The 18556-nt window shown below is 36.8% G+C and overlaps 1 protein-coding gene across 1 annotated transcript in view; it reads left to right on the plus strand.

Annotated features, from left to right (window-relative positions):
• The window catches only part of LOC118630594 (testis-specific gene 10 protein), a 69680-nt gene extending 51882 nt beyond the window's left edge, over window positions 1-17798 (plus strand). The window contains exons 13-16 of the mRNA XM_036262450.1: window positions 232-441; window positions 15378-15580; window positions 17358-17462; window positions 17645-17798. Coding sequence (XP_036118343.1) covers window positions 232-441; window positions 15378-15580; window positions 17358-17462; window positions 17645-17798 — 672 coding nt within the window. The remainder of the gene's footprint in view (window positions 1-231; window positions 442-15377; window positions 15581-17357; window positions 17463-17644) is intronic.
• The last annotated feature ends 758 nt before the right edge of the window (window positions 17799-18556 follow it).

Raw genomic sequence — 18556 nt, forward strand, 5'->3', positions numbered from 1 at the left:
AAAGTTGTTTCTAAGTATGACTGGTTGACCACCTTCCTCATGGGCTTTATGTATAGAAATCTGAAACCCGAATTTATGTTTCCCAGAGTGGTTTGAACATATATTACTACCTATAGCATCTACAGTTCCTTATAATGTAACTGGACTATCGTTAAAGATTTATCCCCATTTTGTGTTCAATGACATCGTTTTTTTAACAAGTTAAAAATAATAATAATTTTGTTTTTGCAGCACTTAAATGCAGAAAGATCTTACAAGTCCCAGATCTGTACCTTACATAAATCTCTTGTGAAGATGGAAGAGGAGCTTCAGAAGGTTCAGTTTGAAAAGGTGTCTGCCCTTGCAGACTTGTCTTCCACAAGGGAACTTTGTATTAAACTTGACTCAAGCAAAGAACTTCTTAATCGGCAGCTGGTTGCTAAAGATCAAGAAATTGAAATGGTATGTAATGCTTTTAAGCATGTTTTGTTTTCCATGTTTCTATTATGTAAAAGTATGACAAGATTAGAAAAACAAGTTCTTTTTATTAATATTACATCAAGCCCTGTCTTTCATCTTTAGATTTTATTTTTTAAGTCCAAGAGATTAATTTGACAGCTGTATTCTAACAATTCAAGTAAGTAACAGAAATCTTCCTTTGAGTATCTAATTTATTTTTACTTTTGGCCAGAAGAATTGTAAAACACATTTACATACCAATCTGCAAAGAACCAAGAAGTTGAGGCTTATCCAGCTAAATTATAACTTTAATGAAATTCTTTTAAGCTAAGTTTATTTACTAATTGGGTTCTTTCAAACTGTAATTCTGCTGATTATATCTACCATGTGCCTGACATTGTGCTTGCCAATGTGAATAATATTGTGAAAGTAGGGACAGGAACGGGATCAGGGAGGAGGGTGTCAATGGGAGAAAAGGAGGGACATCTGTAACAAAACTAAATAAAAAAAAAAAATACAGGCCCCTGTCCTCAAGGACCTTTCAGTATTGACATACAAATAATTTGAGATGAATGTTATAGTAATAAGAAATACTCACAGTTTTAGAGAAGGAGTTTCTATTCAGCCTGTGGGTGTCATGGAGGAGCTCACAAGGCCATACTAATGAACACAGAAAAGATGAGGCTTTTCAGAGGGAACAACAACATAGGGAATGTATGGGGGTAAAAATGATTGCTTGAGTGAACAGTAATTTTCGATGGCCAGTGTAGCATGCATGGGTGAAAATGGCTGGAGAGATAGATGGAGTTCAGCTCCTAAAGGGATATATATACAAGTTGCATAGTGTAACTGAAGTATCAACAAATTGCAGTCATGTTTACATTTCTGTTATTATCAAATCCTATTGAAATTTTAGTTTCGTTAGTCTACTGTTTGTTAGGAGGATATGTTGCATTTGAGAATCATGTAGCTAGCTGGTTTCTGTAATAAATATACTTTATTTCTTACAGAAATATATTTTATTAATGAAGTATATGCCAGTATTGCCAGACTTTTCCTTAAATTATTTTTATTTCAGCAAGAACATTTTAATGATGAAAGTAACTCATGAATAGATACTCACTAAAAATTCAAGTAATATATCCTTAATTTTTTCTTCAAAAACACTTTATTTTTATCTTTTTTCAAATTGTAAAAGTAATGCATGTTGTAATTCATGATGTAATAACTAAAACACTTGTTATTTTTAGATTTTAAATTGGTGACATTGAACATCTTTTCATGTCTATTGGCCATTTGTATATCCTCTTTGGAAAAGTGTCATTCCAGGCCTTTTGCCCATTTTTTTAGTTGGATTGTTTATTTTTTTGGTGTTCTTCTATCAGTTCTTTATAAATTTTGGTTATTAGTCTCTTATCAGATGTATTGGCAAACATATTCATTCCTTTAGTGGGTTGGCTTTTCATTTTGTTGATGATTTCTTTTGCTGTGCAAAAACTTTTAGTTTGATGAAATCTCATTTGTTTATTTTTGTTTGTTTGTTTCCCTTGCCTGAGGAGATATATCAGAAAAAATATTGCTTTGAGAGATGCTAGAGATTTTACTGCTTATGTTTTCTTCTAGGATTTTTTTTTTATTTTGAGTCTAACATTTAAGTTTTTAATTTATTCTTGTGTATGGTGTAAGAAGGTGGTCTTATTTCATTTTTTTGCACTTATCTATCCAATAATCCCAACATCATTTATTGAATACACTATCTTTACCCCATTGTATATTTTCGCCTCTTTTGTCAAATATTAATACACTATACAGGTGGGGGTTTATTTCTGGGCTCTCTATTCTGTTCCAGTGATCTATGTGTCTGTTTTTATGCCATTATCTTGCTGTTTTGACTATATGGCTTTGTACTATAATTTGATATCAGGTAGTGTGATTCCTCAAACTTTGTTTTTCTTTCTCAGGATTGCTGTTGCCGTTTGAGGTCTTTTGTGGTTCCATATAAACTTTTGGAATATTTGTTCTATATCTGTGAAATACACTATTGGTATCTTGATTAGGAATTTCATTGATTCTATAGATTGCTTTGGGTAATATGGATATTTTAATGAAAACTCCATATGCTTATACTTATTTGTATTTTCTTCCATTTATTCAGTGTTTTATAATTTTTCAAGTACAGGTCTTTTACCTCCTTGGTTAAATTTATTGCTAGGTATTTTATTCTTTTTAAAGCAGTTGTGAATGGGATTTTTTTCTTAGTTTCCCTTTCTGATAGTTCATTATTGGTGTATAAAAATGCATCTGATTTCTGAATATATATTTTGTATCCTGCTACTCTACTGAATTCATTACTCAGTTCTAGTAGTTTTTTGGTGAAATCTTTAGTGTCCTCTATTTACATTATCATGTCATCTGCAAAGAAGGACAGTTTTTACTTTTTCCTTTTCAATTTGGATGCCTTTTTCCCTTCTTTCTTGTCTGATTGCTATTCCTAGGATTTTCAGTACCATGTTGAATAAGAGCAGTGAAAGCAGATATCCCTGTCTTGTTCCCAATCTTAAGGAAAATGCTTCTAGTTTTTGCCCATTGAGTATAATGTTGGATGTGGGTTTGTCGTATGTGGCCTTTATTATGTTGAGGTATGATCCCTCTATTCCCACTTCACTGAGAGATTTTATCATAAATGGGTGCCAGATTTTATTAAATGCTTTTTCTGCATCTATTGATATGATCATGTGGTTTTTATCCTTCTTTGGTTATGTGGTATATCACGTTTATTGATTTGCAAATATTGTAACTTTGTATCCCCAGGATAAATCCACTTGATCATAGTGTGTGATCTTTTCAGTGTATGACTGGGTCCAGTTTGCTAATATTTTGTTGAGACTTTTAACATCTCTGTTCATCGGGGATATTGGCCTACAATTTTTTTTCTTTGTAGTTTCTTTATCTTATTTTGGAATTAGGATAATGCCAGCCTAATAAAATGAGCTTGGGCGCCTTTCCTTTTCTTGAATGTTTTGGAATAGTTTGAGAAGGATGGGTGTTAGTTTTTCTTTGAATGTTTGGTAAAATTTACCTGTGAAAACTATCTAGTTCACGACTTCTGTTGGGAGTTTTATTATTATTATTATTATTATTATTATTACTGCTTTACTTTAATTAGTTGTAATCTGTCTGTTCATATTCTCTGATTTTTTCTGATTCAGTTTTAGAAGATTTTATGTTTTTAGGAGTTTATCCATTTCATCCAGATTGTCCAAATTGTTGGCATATATAATTGTATGTAATATTTTCTTACAATTTTTTTTTTATTTCTTTGGTGTCAGTTGTTACTTCTTTTATTTTGTATTTTATTTATTTGGGTCTTCTCTCTTTTCTTTTTGATGAGTCTTGTTAAAGGTTTGTCAATTTTATTTATCTTTTCAAAAAACCAGCTCTTCGTTTCATTGATACTCTTTTTCCTTTATTTCTTCTCTGATCTTTATTACTTCCTTTCCTTCCCTCACTTTGGGCTGTGTTTGTTGTTCTTTTTCAAGTTCCTTGAAGTGTAAAGTTGGTTTATTTGATATTTTTCTTGTTTCTTGAGATAGGCCTACTATGCTATGAACTTCCTTGTTAGGACTGCTTTCACTGTGTCCTATGGATTTGAGTTTGTTGTGTTCTCATTTTTATTTGTTACAAGGTATCTTTTGATTTCTCTTTTGACCTCATTGTTAATCAATTCATTGTTTAGTAATGCATTATATAGCCTCAGTGTCTTAGTGTGTTTCTCAGTATTTTTCTTGTGATTGCTTTCTAGTTTCATAGCTTTATGGTCAGAGAAGATGCTTGATATGACTTCAGTCTTCTTAAATTTATTGAGACTTGTTTTGTGTCCCAATATGTGGTCTATCCTAGAAAATGTTCTCTGTGCCTTTGAAAAGAATGTATATTCTGCTGCATTGGGGTGAAATGCTCTGAAGTTATCAATTAATTCCATCTGATCTTGTGTGTCACTTAAGGCCACTGTTTTTGTGTTGATTTTTTTATCTGAAAGATCTATCCATTGATGTTAGTGGGGTTTTAAAATCCCCTACTATAACTGTATTACCATCAATTTCTCCCTTTATTTCCATCAATATTTGTTTTACATATTTAAGTGCTCCTATGTTGGGTGTGTGTTTACAAGGGTTATATCTTCTTGTTGGATTGCTCATTTTATCATTATGTGGTATGCTCTTTGTCTCTTACTGTATCTTTTGTTTTAAAGTCTATTTTGTCAGATGTATATATTGCTTTCCCAGGTTTTTTTATTTTTTCATTTGTATAAAATATCTTTTTCCATTCCTTTACTTTTAGGCAGCGTGTCTCTTCTGTTTTAAGGTAGGTCTCTTGTAGACAGCATATGTATTGGTCTTGTTTTCTTATCCATTCAGCTACCATGTCTCTTGATTGGAGCTTTTAATCCATTTACATTTAAAGTGATTTTTGATAGGTACATATTTATTGTCATTTTATTCTTTATAACTTTGTTTTACCTCCTCCTTCTTATTCCTCCTCCTCCTCCCCTTCTTCTCCTTCATCTCCTCCTCCTCCTCCTCCTTTCTTCTCCTTCTTTCTTTCTTCTTCACCCTTTAACTTTCTTCACCCTTTAACATTTGTTTGGCGGTAACAAACTCTTTTAGCTTTTCCTTGTCTGAGAACCTCTTTATATGTCCTTCAATTTTATTTTGATCATTAATATTATTTTTATTGTTGTTGTTATTAATCCTTGCCTGAGGATATTTTTTCATTGATTTTTAGATAGAGTGGAAGGAATGGCAGGAGAGAAAGAAACATCGATGTGAGAGAGATTCATCAACTGGTTGCCTACCACATGACCCTGACAGGGACCAGGGATCAAACCTGCAACCCAGATATGTGCCCTTGACTGGGAAACGAACCCACGACCCTTCATTCCTGAGGTTGAAGCTCTAACCTGTGAGCCAAATCACCAGGGTTATCTCTTTCAATTTTAAGTGATAGCCTTGCTTGATAAAGTAGTCCTCAGTGTACATCCTTGCTTTTCATCACTTTGATTATGCCAATCCCTTCTGGTCTGAAATGTTTCTATTGAGAAATGAGCTGTCAGTCTTATAGGAGCTCCCTTGTCCATAACTAACTGTTTTCTTCTACGGCTTTTAAGATTTTCTCTTTGTCTTTAACCTTTGCCATTTTAATTATGATGTGTCTTGGTGTGGATTTGTTTGGGTACATGTTATTTGACTCTCTGTTCTTCCTAGATATGTGTCCTTTTCCTTCACCATATTAGGGAAGTTTTTAGTCATTATTTCTTCTAATAAATTCTCAATCCCTTGCTCTCACCTTTCCCCATCAGGTACCCCTATGATGCAGATATTGTTACATTTCATATTGTCCCAAAGGTCCTTTAAACTATCCTCATGTTTTCTTTTTGCTGCTTTGATTGGGTGTTTTTTCTACCTTGTCTTCTAAATCGCCTATTCAATCCTCTGCTTTAGCCAACTAACTGTTCATTCTTTCCCATGTATTCTTCATTTCAGATATTGTATTCTTCATTTGTGATAGATCTTTTTTTATGGTTTCTATGCCTTTTTTCATGCTGTTGAGCATCCTTATAACCATTACTTTGAACTCTGTCTGATAAATTACTTGCCTCCATTTCATTTAGCTTTTTTTCTGAAGATTTCTTCTGTTCTTTCATTTGGGGCATGTTTCTTTGTCTCCCCATTTTGGCTGCTTCTTTGTGTTTGTGTCTATGTATTAGATAGATCATCTGTGTCTCTCAGTTTTCTTGGGTAGCCTTATATAGTATGTATCCTCTGGAGTTCAGTGGTGCAGTTTCCTTGATCATCTGAGTTGTGTGTTCCAGGAATGTCCCTTGTGTGATTATGTGCCCCTACTGTTATAATTGAGTATTCATTGTTATTGGCCTGTTTTATGTGTGGGATTGACCCTCAGGCTGGCTGACTGTGGGGATCAACTCTACCATAGTGTGTGAGCTGTTGTGCAGGTGCAGACCAAATGATGTGGAATTTGCCTCAGCAGGGTTTGGTGCCTGCCGAGATCTTTGTTTAGATATGCTGTTTATGAAGCTTATTTCACTGATGTTGTGTAAAGCTGGCCACTTGGGTGTGCTGGTTCTGGGCCTCTTGGGAGGTACTCTATTGCAGGCCAATGTCAGATGTGCCTGTGATTGTCCTATGGCAACCTGTTTGTAGCTACAAGTGTTTCACAGTTTGTGGCTTCCTCTGCTACACCATCAAATCTGGCTTTTACTAGCACTTGGTGCCCAGGGGCAGGTCAATAAGTCTCAAGGCACCCTTACAAGATCTGCCTCCACCTGCCTCTGCCTGCTGGCTTCCTGTTAGGCTTAGTCATTGAAAGAGCCTCTGTCTGTACTCCTCAGCAGGGCATAAGCTCCAGTGATGGGACTATTGCTTTCCCCTAGTCTGATACCACACGATGGAAGTGAACCATCCAAGAAAGATTGCATCTGCAGTATGGGAGAATGACTCAGCACAGGGATCCTGGCCACTGTCCCTTTAGCTCCCTCTCCAGAAGCACAAACCCCAGACTCTACTCATGTGACTCTAGTCCACTCCATCTTCCCTCTGCAGAAGCACAGGGTGAGTGACTGTGAATGAAATTTTGTGTACTGGCACTTTAAGAAGGTCTCTGTAGCAGACTTGCACCTTCACAATGGCAGACAGAAATCCTGCTGCTTTTCACAGCCAGATGTTATGTGAGCTCTACATTTTGGCTCTGGTGCTCTAGGCTGGGGAGCCTAGCTTAGGGTTTAAACACCACACTTCTCAGAGGAAACCCTCGCCCATAGGAGTGGAGCCAGCCCTTCTTGCATCTCCACCCTTCCTACTAGTCTTGATGTGGCTTCTTCTGTAAATACTTTGTTATAAGACTTCTCTTCAGCTAGTCTAAAGTTGGTTATTCAGGATGATTGTCTTATAATTTAGTTGTACTTTAAGATTTGATCCTGGGAGGAGGTGAGTGTAGCATCCACCTACACTACCATCATTTTGGATATACAGCCTTAATTTTAAAAAAATATGATTGGCGGGATATAATTCATATTTCATTTAACTATGGTTTAACCAATTTAACTTGGTCTTAGTTTTTCTTCCTTCCAAATAAATAAAGTAAATTTGTCTACTTTTCATAAGGAAAGAAAACTGCTAATGAATTTAGATAAAGAAATGTTCAAGAAAATACTAGAAAATGGAATCCAACAATATATAAAATGAATTTTATATCATAATCAAGCAGATTTATCTCAGGAATGCAAGGTTGTTTTAATACCTGAAAATCAATTAATGAACTATATCAATACAATAAAGATAAAACACCAATGATAAAACACCAATAGATGCAGAAAAAAGCATTTGACAAAATTCAACACTATTTTATGATTACAAAAAACTATAAACTAATAATAGAAGAGAACTTAACCTGATAAAGAGCATCTGCAAAAAATTCACAGTTAACATCACACTGAATGGTGACAGAGTGAATGCTTTTACTCTTTTTGCCAGTAACAAGGCAAAAATGCCCTCCTCACCTCTTCTAATCAACATTGTACTGGAGCTTCTAGCCTGAGAAATAAGGCAAGAAAAAGAAATAAAAGGCATCCAGATTGGTATGAAGTAAAACTATCTCTATTTACAGATGATATGTGTTAGATATAGAAAATCCTAAAATCTACTAAAAAACAGTTAAAACTAATAAATGCATTTATCAAGTTTGCAGGATACTAGATCAATATGCAATAACCAATTACATTTCTATATGAGCAATGAACAATCCAAAAATAAAGATAAGAAAACAAATACATCAAATGAAATTACACAAAAAGGGATAGTATCAAGAGAGGATAAACTACTTAGGAATAAATTTAACAAAGAAGTGCAAAACTTGTACTTTACAAAACTTAAAATCATTGTTAAAAGTAGTTAAAGAAGGCCCTGGCCGGTTTGGCTCAGTGGTTGGAGCGTCGGCCTGCGGTCCAGAGAGACCCGGGTTCGGTTCCCGCTAAGGGCACGTACCTTGGTTGCAGTTTGTCCCCAGCCCTGGTTGGTCGTGCGGGTGGCAGCCACTCGATGTGTCCCTTTCACGTCAATGTTTCTCTCTCTCTCTTCCTCTTTTCCTCCCACTCTATCTGAACAAAAAATGGAAAAATGTCCTCAGGTGAGGATTAAAAAAAAAAAAAGTAGTTAAAGAAGACCAAAGTAAATGGAGATATTTCATATTAATTGATCAGAAGATTTAACATTGTAAAAATGGCAATACTACCCCAAATCAATCTACAAATTCAATACAATGCCTATTAGAAACTCAGCTGGGCCCTGGTCGGTTTGGCTCAGCGGTTGGAGCGTTGGCCTGCGGTCCGGAGAGACCCGGGTTCGGTTCCCGCTAAGGGCACGTACCTCGGTTGCAGTTTGTCCCCGGCCCTGGTTGGGTTGTGTGGGTGGCAACCACTCGACGTGTCCCTTTCACGTCGATGTTTCTCTCTCTCTCTCTCTCTCTCTCTCTCTCTCTCTCCCTCCCACACTCTATCTGAACAAAAAAAAAAGAAACTCAGCTGGTTTCCTTGTAGAAATTGACAAGGTGATAAAAAGTTAATGTGCCAGTGCAAGTGGCTGAGAAAAGCCAAAGCAATGTTGAAAAAGAAGAACAAAATCAGAGGACTAATAAGTCCCAATTTTAAAACTTACTACAAAACTATAGTAATCCACATAATATAGTAATAACATAGGAAAAGACATAGAGGTCAATGGAATAGAATTGAGAGTCCAGAAATAAACTCTTAAATTTGTGGACAAATGACATTCAAAATATTGGTGCCTATACTGGAGAAAGAACAGTTTTTTCAACAAAGAATACTGGGATATTGAACATCCACATGGAAAAGAATGAAGATGCAAATATTATCATATGCAATTATTAACTTAGATTACAAGTCTGAATGTAAGAGTTAAAATTATAAATCTCTTAGGAAGAAAACATACAAGTAAATCTTTGTGACCTTGGGTTAGGTTATGCTTTCTTAGATACATATAGAAAGCATAGCAATGAAAGAAAAAAATGAAAAGGACTTCACCAAAATAAACTTTTGTGTTGCAAATGATATTATCAATAAAGTAAAAAGAATGGGAATGCACAGAATGGGAAAAAACATTTTCAAATCATATATCCTGTAAGAGAATTATATTCAGAATATGTATAAACAACTCTTATAACTTAATAATTAATAACCCAACTGAAAAAAGGCAAAATATCTTGAGATATTTCTCTATAGAAGATACATAAATGTCCAATAAGCACATGAAAAGATGCTCAACATTTTTAACAATCAGAGAAATGCAAATCAAAACTATACTATTTCAAAGCTCTAGGCTGGCTACCATTAAAAAGACAACAGACAGCCCTGGCCGGTTTAGCTCAGGGGTTAAAGCTTTGGCACGCTGACCAGAGAGTCCTGGGTTCAGTTCCCGATTAAGGCACGTGCTTCGGTTGCAGTTTGTCCCCAGTCCCAGTTGGAGTCGTGTGGGTGGTAACCACTCAATGTGTCTCTCTCACATCGATGTTTCTCTCTCTCACTTACTCCTTCTCTCCCTCCCATTCTATCTGAAGATAAATGCAAAAAAAAAAAAAAAAGTGTTCTCCTTGGGTGAGGATAAAAAGATAAATAAATAAATAAAAAGACAACAGACAGCCCAGCCATGGTGGCTCAGTGGACTGAGTGCCATCCCATGGATTGCGAAGTCCTGGTTCGATTCCTGGTCAGGGCACTTGCCCCAGTTGGGGGCTTGATCCCCAGTTGGGGGCGTGCAGGAGGCAGCCAGTTGATGTTTCCCTCTCACATTGATGTTTCTATCTCTCCCTCTCTCTAAAAAAATCAATAAAAACAGGTTAAAAAAAACAGAGAGTGACAAGTGTTGGTGAAGATGTAGAGAATTTGGAAACTTCAGACATTGCTGGTGGGAATGTAAGATAGTGAGGCCACTTTGGAAAACATTGTGGCAGTTCTTCAAACTGTTAAAAAATAGAATTACCATGAAGCCCAGAAATTCCACTTTTATCTATTTTATTTTTATTTATTTATTTATTTATTTTTTCAATCTTTATTGTTGGATGTAAAATGTATTACAGATGTTCCACATTTTTCCCCCATTGGCCCCCTCCTCCCCACTCCCGTCCCACTCCCACCTTTTCCCACACTATTGTCTGTGTCCATTGGTTATGCATATAAGTTCTTTGGTTTATTTCTTCCCACCCCACCCCCCAACCCCTTTCCCTTTGAGGTTTGTCAGTCTAGCAATGAATTTGTGCTTCTTAATCACTTCACCTTTTTCACCCATTCCCCTAACCCCCCTCCCAACTGGCAACCAACAAAATGTTCTCTGTATCTATGAGAATGTTTCTGTTCTACCTGTTCATTTTGTTTGTAGATTCCATTGTTGATAGATATGTATTCATTGCCATTTTGTTAGTTCATACATTTTATCTTTTTCTTCAAAAGACCATCATTTCATATAATAACGGTTTGGTAGTGATGAACTCCTTTAATTTTTTCTTGTCTGGGAAAGTTTTTATATATCCATCGATTCTAAATGACAGCTTTGCAGGATAGAGTAATTTTGGTTGTAGGTTCTTGGTTTTCATCACTCCGAATATTTCTTGCCACTCCCTTCTGGCCTGCAAAGTTTCTTTTGAGAAATCAGCTGACAGCCTAATGGGAACTCCCTTGTAGGTAACTAGCTGCCTTTCTCTTGCTGCTTTTAAGATTCTCTCTTTGTCTTGAACCTTTTGCATTTTGATGATGATGTGTCTTGGTGTGGGCCTCTTGGGGTTCATCTTGTTTGGGACGCTCTGTGCTTCCTGGACTTGTATGTCTGTTTCCTTCACCAAGTTAGGAAAGTTTTCTGCCATTATTGTTTCAAACAGGTTTTCGATTTCTTGTTCTCTCTCTTCTCCTTCCGGCACCCCCAAGATGCGAATGTTGGCACACTTGAAGTTGTCCCAGAGGCTCCTTACACTATCCTCATTTTTTTGGATTCTTTTTTCTTTTTGCTGTTCTGATTGGGCATTTTTTGCTTCCTTATATTCCAAATCAATGGTTTGCTCCTTGGAGTTACATACTCTATTATTGAAGCTGTGTAAATTATTCTTTATTTCAGTTAATGCCTCCTTCAATTCTAACTGTGTATCCATGATTTCTAACTGGTCCTTTTTTTATGCTCTTGAGGCCCTCCCTAAGTTCACTGAGGTTCTCACTAAGTTCATTGAGCATCCTTATAAGCAGTATTTTGAACTCAGTATCTGTTAGGTTGCTTATCTCCCTTTCGCTTAGTTCTTTTATTGGGGTTTTGTTCTGTTCTTTCATTTGGGTCCTGTTTCTTTGTCTCCTCATTTTGGCTGCCTCCCTGTGTTTGTTTCAGTGTATTACTTAATGAGAGGTATGGGGCTCGCTGAGACCCAATGCTGCTTGTTTGAAAGAATTTAGGAAAAACCTGAAGCAGGATCCAAGACTGGCCAATCCTATGGTTAAGCAAGTGGCAACAGCTTGGGTTGGTTGAAAGTTGGGTGGGGCGGGGCGGGGCTTCAGGGAGTCAGCAGGGCGGGGCTACCAGTGTGAGCCAGGTTGCTGGAGTCCCAGATATGACTGCTGTCTGCCGCCCTAGGGAAGGGCTCACCAAAGGAACAAAGGCCTCTTACAGCACGTTTGTCCCTGAGAAAGCCCCCTCTCCAGCCCTCGCTCCAGTGCCAAACAGCTCAGTTCTTCCCTGTATGTCTCTGGCGCCCCTCGAGCTGCCTCCCCTCCAAGCTTAGAGGGAGAGAGTCCGATAAGTCTGTGCGCAGGCCCTTTAGGGAGCTGCCTGGGGCTCCAGCCGCTTCAGCCTCCCTGAGCCTCAGTTTCCGCTGGTTTTTCCAGCCAGAAGTTATGGGGACTTCTCTTCCTGGCACTGGAACCCTGAGTAGGGCACCTGGTGTGGGACGGGGACCCCTCAGTGCTCAGGAAGGACCTTCCCAGCCACAGGAGCCTCCTGATTTTAATCCGCCACACGTGGGTGTGGGACCAGCCTGTCCGCCTCCGCCCCTCCTACCAGTCTGGATGTGGCTGATTTAATTGCTGATTTAATTCCGCAGTTGTAGGACTTCCATTCAGCTTGATTTCAGGTGGTTTTGAATGATGGTTGTTCTGTAGTTTAGTTGTAACTTTGATGTGGTTGTGGGAGGACGCGATACCGCATTTACCTACGCCACCATCTTGACCGGAAGTCTCCAGTTTTATCTATTTTAAAGGAATGAAAACACAGATCCACGCAAAAACTTGTGCACAAGTGTTCTTAGCAGCATTATTTATAAATAGCCAGAAATGTAAATAACTCAAATGTCCCTATGTCTATGCAGGGGAATATTTATTTGACAATAAAAGTAGTGAAGTACTGATACCTGCTAAAACATGGATGCCTCTTAAATCCATTAGGCTTAGTGAAGGAAGCCAGTCACAATAGACCACACACACAGTGTATGATTCCATTTATATGAAATGTCCAGAATAAGGCAGATCGTAGGAACAGAAGGTAGATTAGGGATTGCTTCGAGCTGATGCTGGGGTGGTGGACAGGGTGGAGGGGCAGGGAGACTGCTAAGGAGTACTAGGTTTTATTTTTGGATGATTACAAATTCTAACACTAGATTGTGAGATTGTGGTATGATTGCACAACTCTTAATATAATTAAAAAATGAATTGTACCTTTTAAATGGGTGAGTTGTGTGATATGTAAATTATATTCCAATACAGCTGTTACCAAAAAAGAAAAAAAAGTAATGTTCCACTTTGTATTCTGGCCAGAATGTGCATGAAATTACCATTACCCGTTTTAATGTTAATCGACACACACTAAGAAATTTTCCAGTTTGTTAAATTGGAACAGTGGTTCAACTAAAAGAGATTTTGCTCCCCAGTAGATATCGAGCAATGTCTGGAGACATTTTTGACTGTCACCACTGGGGAGAGGGGATGCTACTGCTCTCTAGTGAGTAGAGACCAGGGATGCTGCTAAGCATATTATAAGGGCCAGCTCTTATGCCAAATAATTATCCAACCCAAAATATCAATAGATAATCAAGGTTAAGAAACCCTGGACTAGAAATAACATCTTATTTTAATTTATATTTCTTCGATTATTTGTAAGGGTCAATTTTTTTCTATATGTTTACTAATTAGTTATAGTTTATAAATTTTCTGTTCACATTTCTCATCAATTTCTGAGTTTTTTTTTTTTTATCCTCACGTGAGGACATTTTTCCATTTCTTGTTCAGATACAGTGGGAGGGAGAGAGAGGAAGTGAGAGAGAGAGAGAAACATCGACATGAAAAGGACACATCCAGTGGCTGCCATCTGCACGACCAACCAGGGCCGGGGGCAAACTGCAACCAAGGTACATGCCCTTAGCGGGAACTGAACCCGGGTCTCTCTGGACCACAGGCCGACGCTCTAACCGCTGAGCCAAATCGGCCAGGGCTGTATGAGTTCTTTATATTAGTAAGATATTAACTCTTTATTTTATATACTTAATTTATTTTCTCTCAGTTTTCTTGTAAATTTTAAGTTTATATTGATTATCAATGTGTTTTTACGTGATCAGACATCACTTTTTAATTGTATCCAGTCTAGGAATTTCTTCCTCTATCTGCCTACCCCTCCCTGAATAAGTTTGTTTTTATTAAACTTTTTTTTTTTCTCTTTGCAAATTAAAGCCCATAGTTTATTCAGATTTTCTTAGTTTTTCCCTAATGTCTTATGCTAGGTCTGCCCTCTAACACCACATTCCATTAGTTGTCATGGCTCTTTAGGGGCTCCCCTTGGCCATGACAGTTTCAAAATGTTCTTCTTTTTGTTTGTTTTTCAGGTTCTTTTTGGTGAAAATTTCTCCCTCTAGAAATTGTTTTTAAAAATAACAAAACAAATGACAAAAGAATGTCCTTAGTTTTGATTCCCCTTTAGTTTTTTGTTTTTTTTTTATCTTTATTGTTGAATATTAAACTTTTTCTTGGAGTTTTGTCTTTTCACCTTTAGCTTATTTAAATGCATATATAATTTATTATTTTGTGTATTATGAGGTAATTTTAGGAATAAGTTTTTTCTAAATAGTAATGTCTGGTTTTCTTCCTTTTGAAGAAACATTTGGCTTATACAGTGTATTTCAGGTCCAAGATAACTTTCAAAAAATGAAGCTTTCTAAGGGTTTATGTAAAAGAGGGAATGTGTAATCACTGCTTATCTTCCTTAACACTGGAATTCAGTGACATTCCAAAAGGTAATTAGGTGTTTTTAACTCACCTCAGTAAAAGCAGTAGTCACAGAGATCGCCATGTAAGACTTGCAGAAATATGTAAATAAATATCAAAGCTGGAAATGGAAATTGTTTGCAGTTTGGGATTAATAACTCATTATTAATGAATTTTCTGATATGATCAAAGAGTTGGGGAAAGTGATATTGTGTGTGTTTGTGTGTGTGTGGTGTATTTGGTAAGAAGGAGAACAATATTTCTAATCAAGAAATTAACAGGGCCCTGGCCGGGTGGCTCAGTTGGTTGGAACATTGTCCTGTACACCAAAAGGTTGCGGGTTCGATTCCCAGTTAGTGCACATACCTATGTTGCAGGTTTTATAACCTGTGGGGGTGCATATAGGAGGTAACTGATCAATGTTTCTCTCTCTCTCCCTCCTTTCCTCTCTCTCTAAAATAAATTTTTTAAAATCCCTGTTTGAGGATTTTAAAACAAAGAAAGAAAGACATTAAAAGGGGTTATTAGTTTATTACATAAAACAGAAATTTTATGAGTCTCTGATAATCTATCAGTTAAGTAAATGAATGGGAATAAGTATAGATATCTTCCTATTATTGTACAGATGGAGAATGAGTTAGATTCTGCTCGTTCTGAAATAGAACTCCTCAGGAGTCAGATGACAAATGAGAGAATCTCCATGCAGAATCTAGAAGCTTTGCTTGTGGCCAATCGGGACAAAGAATATCAGTCTCAGATAGCGCTTCAAGAAAAAGAATCTGAAATTCAGCTTCTTAAAGAACACCTTTGTTTGGCAGAAAATAAAATGTGAGTTTTTGATAATTCATAGGTTAATAGAATTTTAAAGCTGGAATTTATGTAATTTAAATATCCATAATTAGCCATTAATTAAACTAAGGACCAGAATATTGTGATTTGCTTAAAATGTAGTATTTATTTCAATTATATGTTTAGAATGTTGATCTCTGTTGATTGTTTCCAGTAGAGCTTTGGGAATAATAGAATGTCTGATCTAAAATATTGCCTTTAGGAAATATATAACCAGATTAGAAAACAAAACAAAACACTTCTGAAACCAGAAGAATTTTTCTATTTATGGACCCACCTTGTATTGCTACCTAACCTTTCCATTTGTTACACAGTTTCCTCATGTACTATTAATTGTACATATTAGATACCTGGAAGAACTACTGCATTCACAGAACACTGAAGATTTCCCTGCAGGGGTAGGGAACGTCCAGCCTGAGGACCATAGAAGGCCTGAAAAATCAATACCTGCTAACATCACACACCTCATCAAATTAGCCTGACCAAATACAGCAGGCTAATTTTTAAGTTGATAATTGTTTATGTCCCACGAGTGATGTTATAAATACCCAAATGGCCCTTGACAGAAAAAAAGGTTCCCCACCCCTGCTTTAGAACATTGATTTGGCTTCTTTTAGAATCCTCAGCACCATTAGCAGCTTATTACATGTCCCTGGCTGGAAGGCTGGGTATGCCTCCCTGGGTAGTAAATGCTCTATTGTTAAACTTGGTCACCTCTCACAAAAACCTTATGGGTACCCTTAGTTTCTGTTCCTATCTATCTCACCTAGAACACTTTTCATCCAGCCTCAACTCTGCCCTCCTGTCTGAACGTGGGACCTGGGGAAGGATAGGAATCATGATCTCAGAAATCAGCCACTCATAGGAGCTCCTGACTAAGCAACTCTGCAAAGACAAAGCCAGCTTCCTTCAGAAACTGTTTTCAGGTTATGGCAGCTGTCACTGAGTCATTCTTTTTAGTCACCACAGCTGGGCTGTTGTGACACCTTCAACTAGTTCTGCAAGATCACTTTCTCAAGCTGGCTGGTATAAATCTGCCATAGTGAAGTATGCCAAAACCCCCCTACCTAAAAAGGCTACATTCTGTTTCAGACTGGCTGATAAGTACTATCGAACCATTAAACATGATCAACTTTTGTGCTCCTAGTCTTTGAGTTTAGATTTCAGCAGTCTGTAATGCAGTCCTGGAAGCAAGCAAAGAGGTGTTCTGTACACGCAGCATTCATCTCCGTCATTATCTTCCTTATGATAGTGTGCCCTGTTGCAGGGGTTTTGTGGCATGGTTCAGCCCTAAGGAAGATCCTGTGAAATAAAATTTAATTATGCGTATACATAAAGCGTTCGGTTGATTTAATATATATTAACAGACCATATTAATTATGGTGTTAACGAATTCTAGTTTTGATTATTCAGTTATACTATCACTTCACATATAATACTTGAAAATACTTTTATAAAATTATTTGCAGTAAATAGGTAACATAGATGGATAATAGATAATATTACTCCATGTAAACACCAGGAAACTGACACAGAGCAGGTTTAAATAATTGAATGTGACTGGCACTGCTTAAACTTTTTAAGTAGGCTACTTGGTATATTTGTTTCATCTAAAATGGTCATATGCATCCATAAAAATCACAATTTGGCTTAGGTCCAGTGGAGAAAACATTACCAACATGGTTCTGTGTATCCTAGGAGTCCTAGACTTTTTTTAAGTGTAATCAACTGTCGCTCTTGTATTCTTTTTACACAGGGCCATCCAGAGTAGAGATGTGGCCCAGTTCAGGAATGTTGTTACACAACTGGAAGCTGATTTAGACATTACCAAAAGACAACTAGGGACTGAGCGCTTTGAAAGGTAAATTGATCTCTATGCAGTATTTAGCCTGGGAAGCATTGCTTCTTAGATAACAACAGATTTTGGTTATTCCATGACGGTTAGGTTTTAAAGTATGAATTGAACTTTAGTTTTACCACAGTATTAATAACATCACTGGATATAAGGTTAAAAAATTTCTATTTTATACATTTTCGCTTTAGGGAGAGGGCTGTGCAAGAACTTCGACGCCAGAATTACTCAAGTAATGCTTATCATTTGAGTTCTACAATAAAGCCAAATACAAAATGTCATTCACCAGAACGTGCTCACCATCGATCTCCTGACCGAGGCCTAGATAGATCACTAGAAGAGTGAGTGGCTTAAGGATCCATTCTGTGGGGAACATATAGCAATATATACAATGAATATTGAGGATGTAAGGAAACTCAATAATGGTCTATCATTAATAGTGCTATTTAAGCACGACTACAAATGTTTACATAAAAATATTTTGATAATTTTATATAAACATTCTAAAGTGAAAGATTTCTATTTTATCTGTTTATATAAATTATACTTTTAAAATCTGATTTTATTTCTACATCAATTTTATTAATTTTAAATTACTTAACTTGATTTAACTTTAATAAAATATTGGTTAATTTTTATAGCATCCAAAAATACATATGCTGTAGGAAAATGATAAGCTAACTTTCCAGAGGCAATACTTTAGATTAATTCCAAATGTCACAAATTTTATTAAAACTTTTTTTTTTATCCTCACCCGAGGACATTTTTCCATCTTTTGTTCAGGTAGAGTGGGAGGGAGAGAGAGGAACAGAGAGAGAAAGAGAAACATCAACATGAAAGGGACACATTGAGTGGCTGCCACCCACACGACCAACCAGGGCCAGGGACAAATGGCAACCGAAATATGTGCCCTTAGTGGGAACCGAACCCCGGTCTCTCTGGACCGCTGGCTGACGCCCTAACCACTGAGCCAAACCGACCAGGGCTATAAAAACATTTTTATTTGGAAATAATTTCAAGCTTACAAGAAGTAACAAAAATAAAACAATACAGAAGACATCTGTATACCTTTTACCCATACTCACCATTGTTAAAAGTTTACC

The sequence above is a fragment of the Molossus molossus genome, unplaced genomic scaffold (assembly GCF_014108415.1).
Source record: "Molossus molossus isolate mMolMol1 unplaced genomic scaffold, mMolMol1.p scaffold_m16_p_15, whole genome shotgun sequence".
Lineage (NCBI taxonomy): Eukaryota > Metazoa > Chordata > Mammalia > Chiroptera > Molossidae > Molossus > Molossus molossus.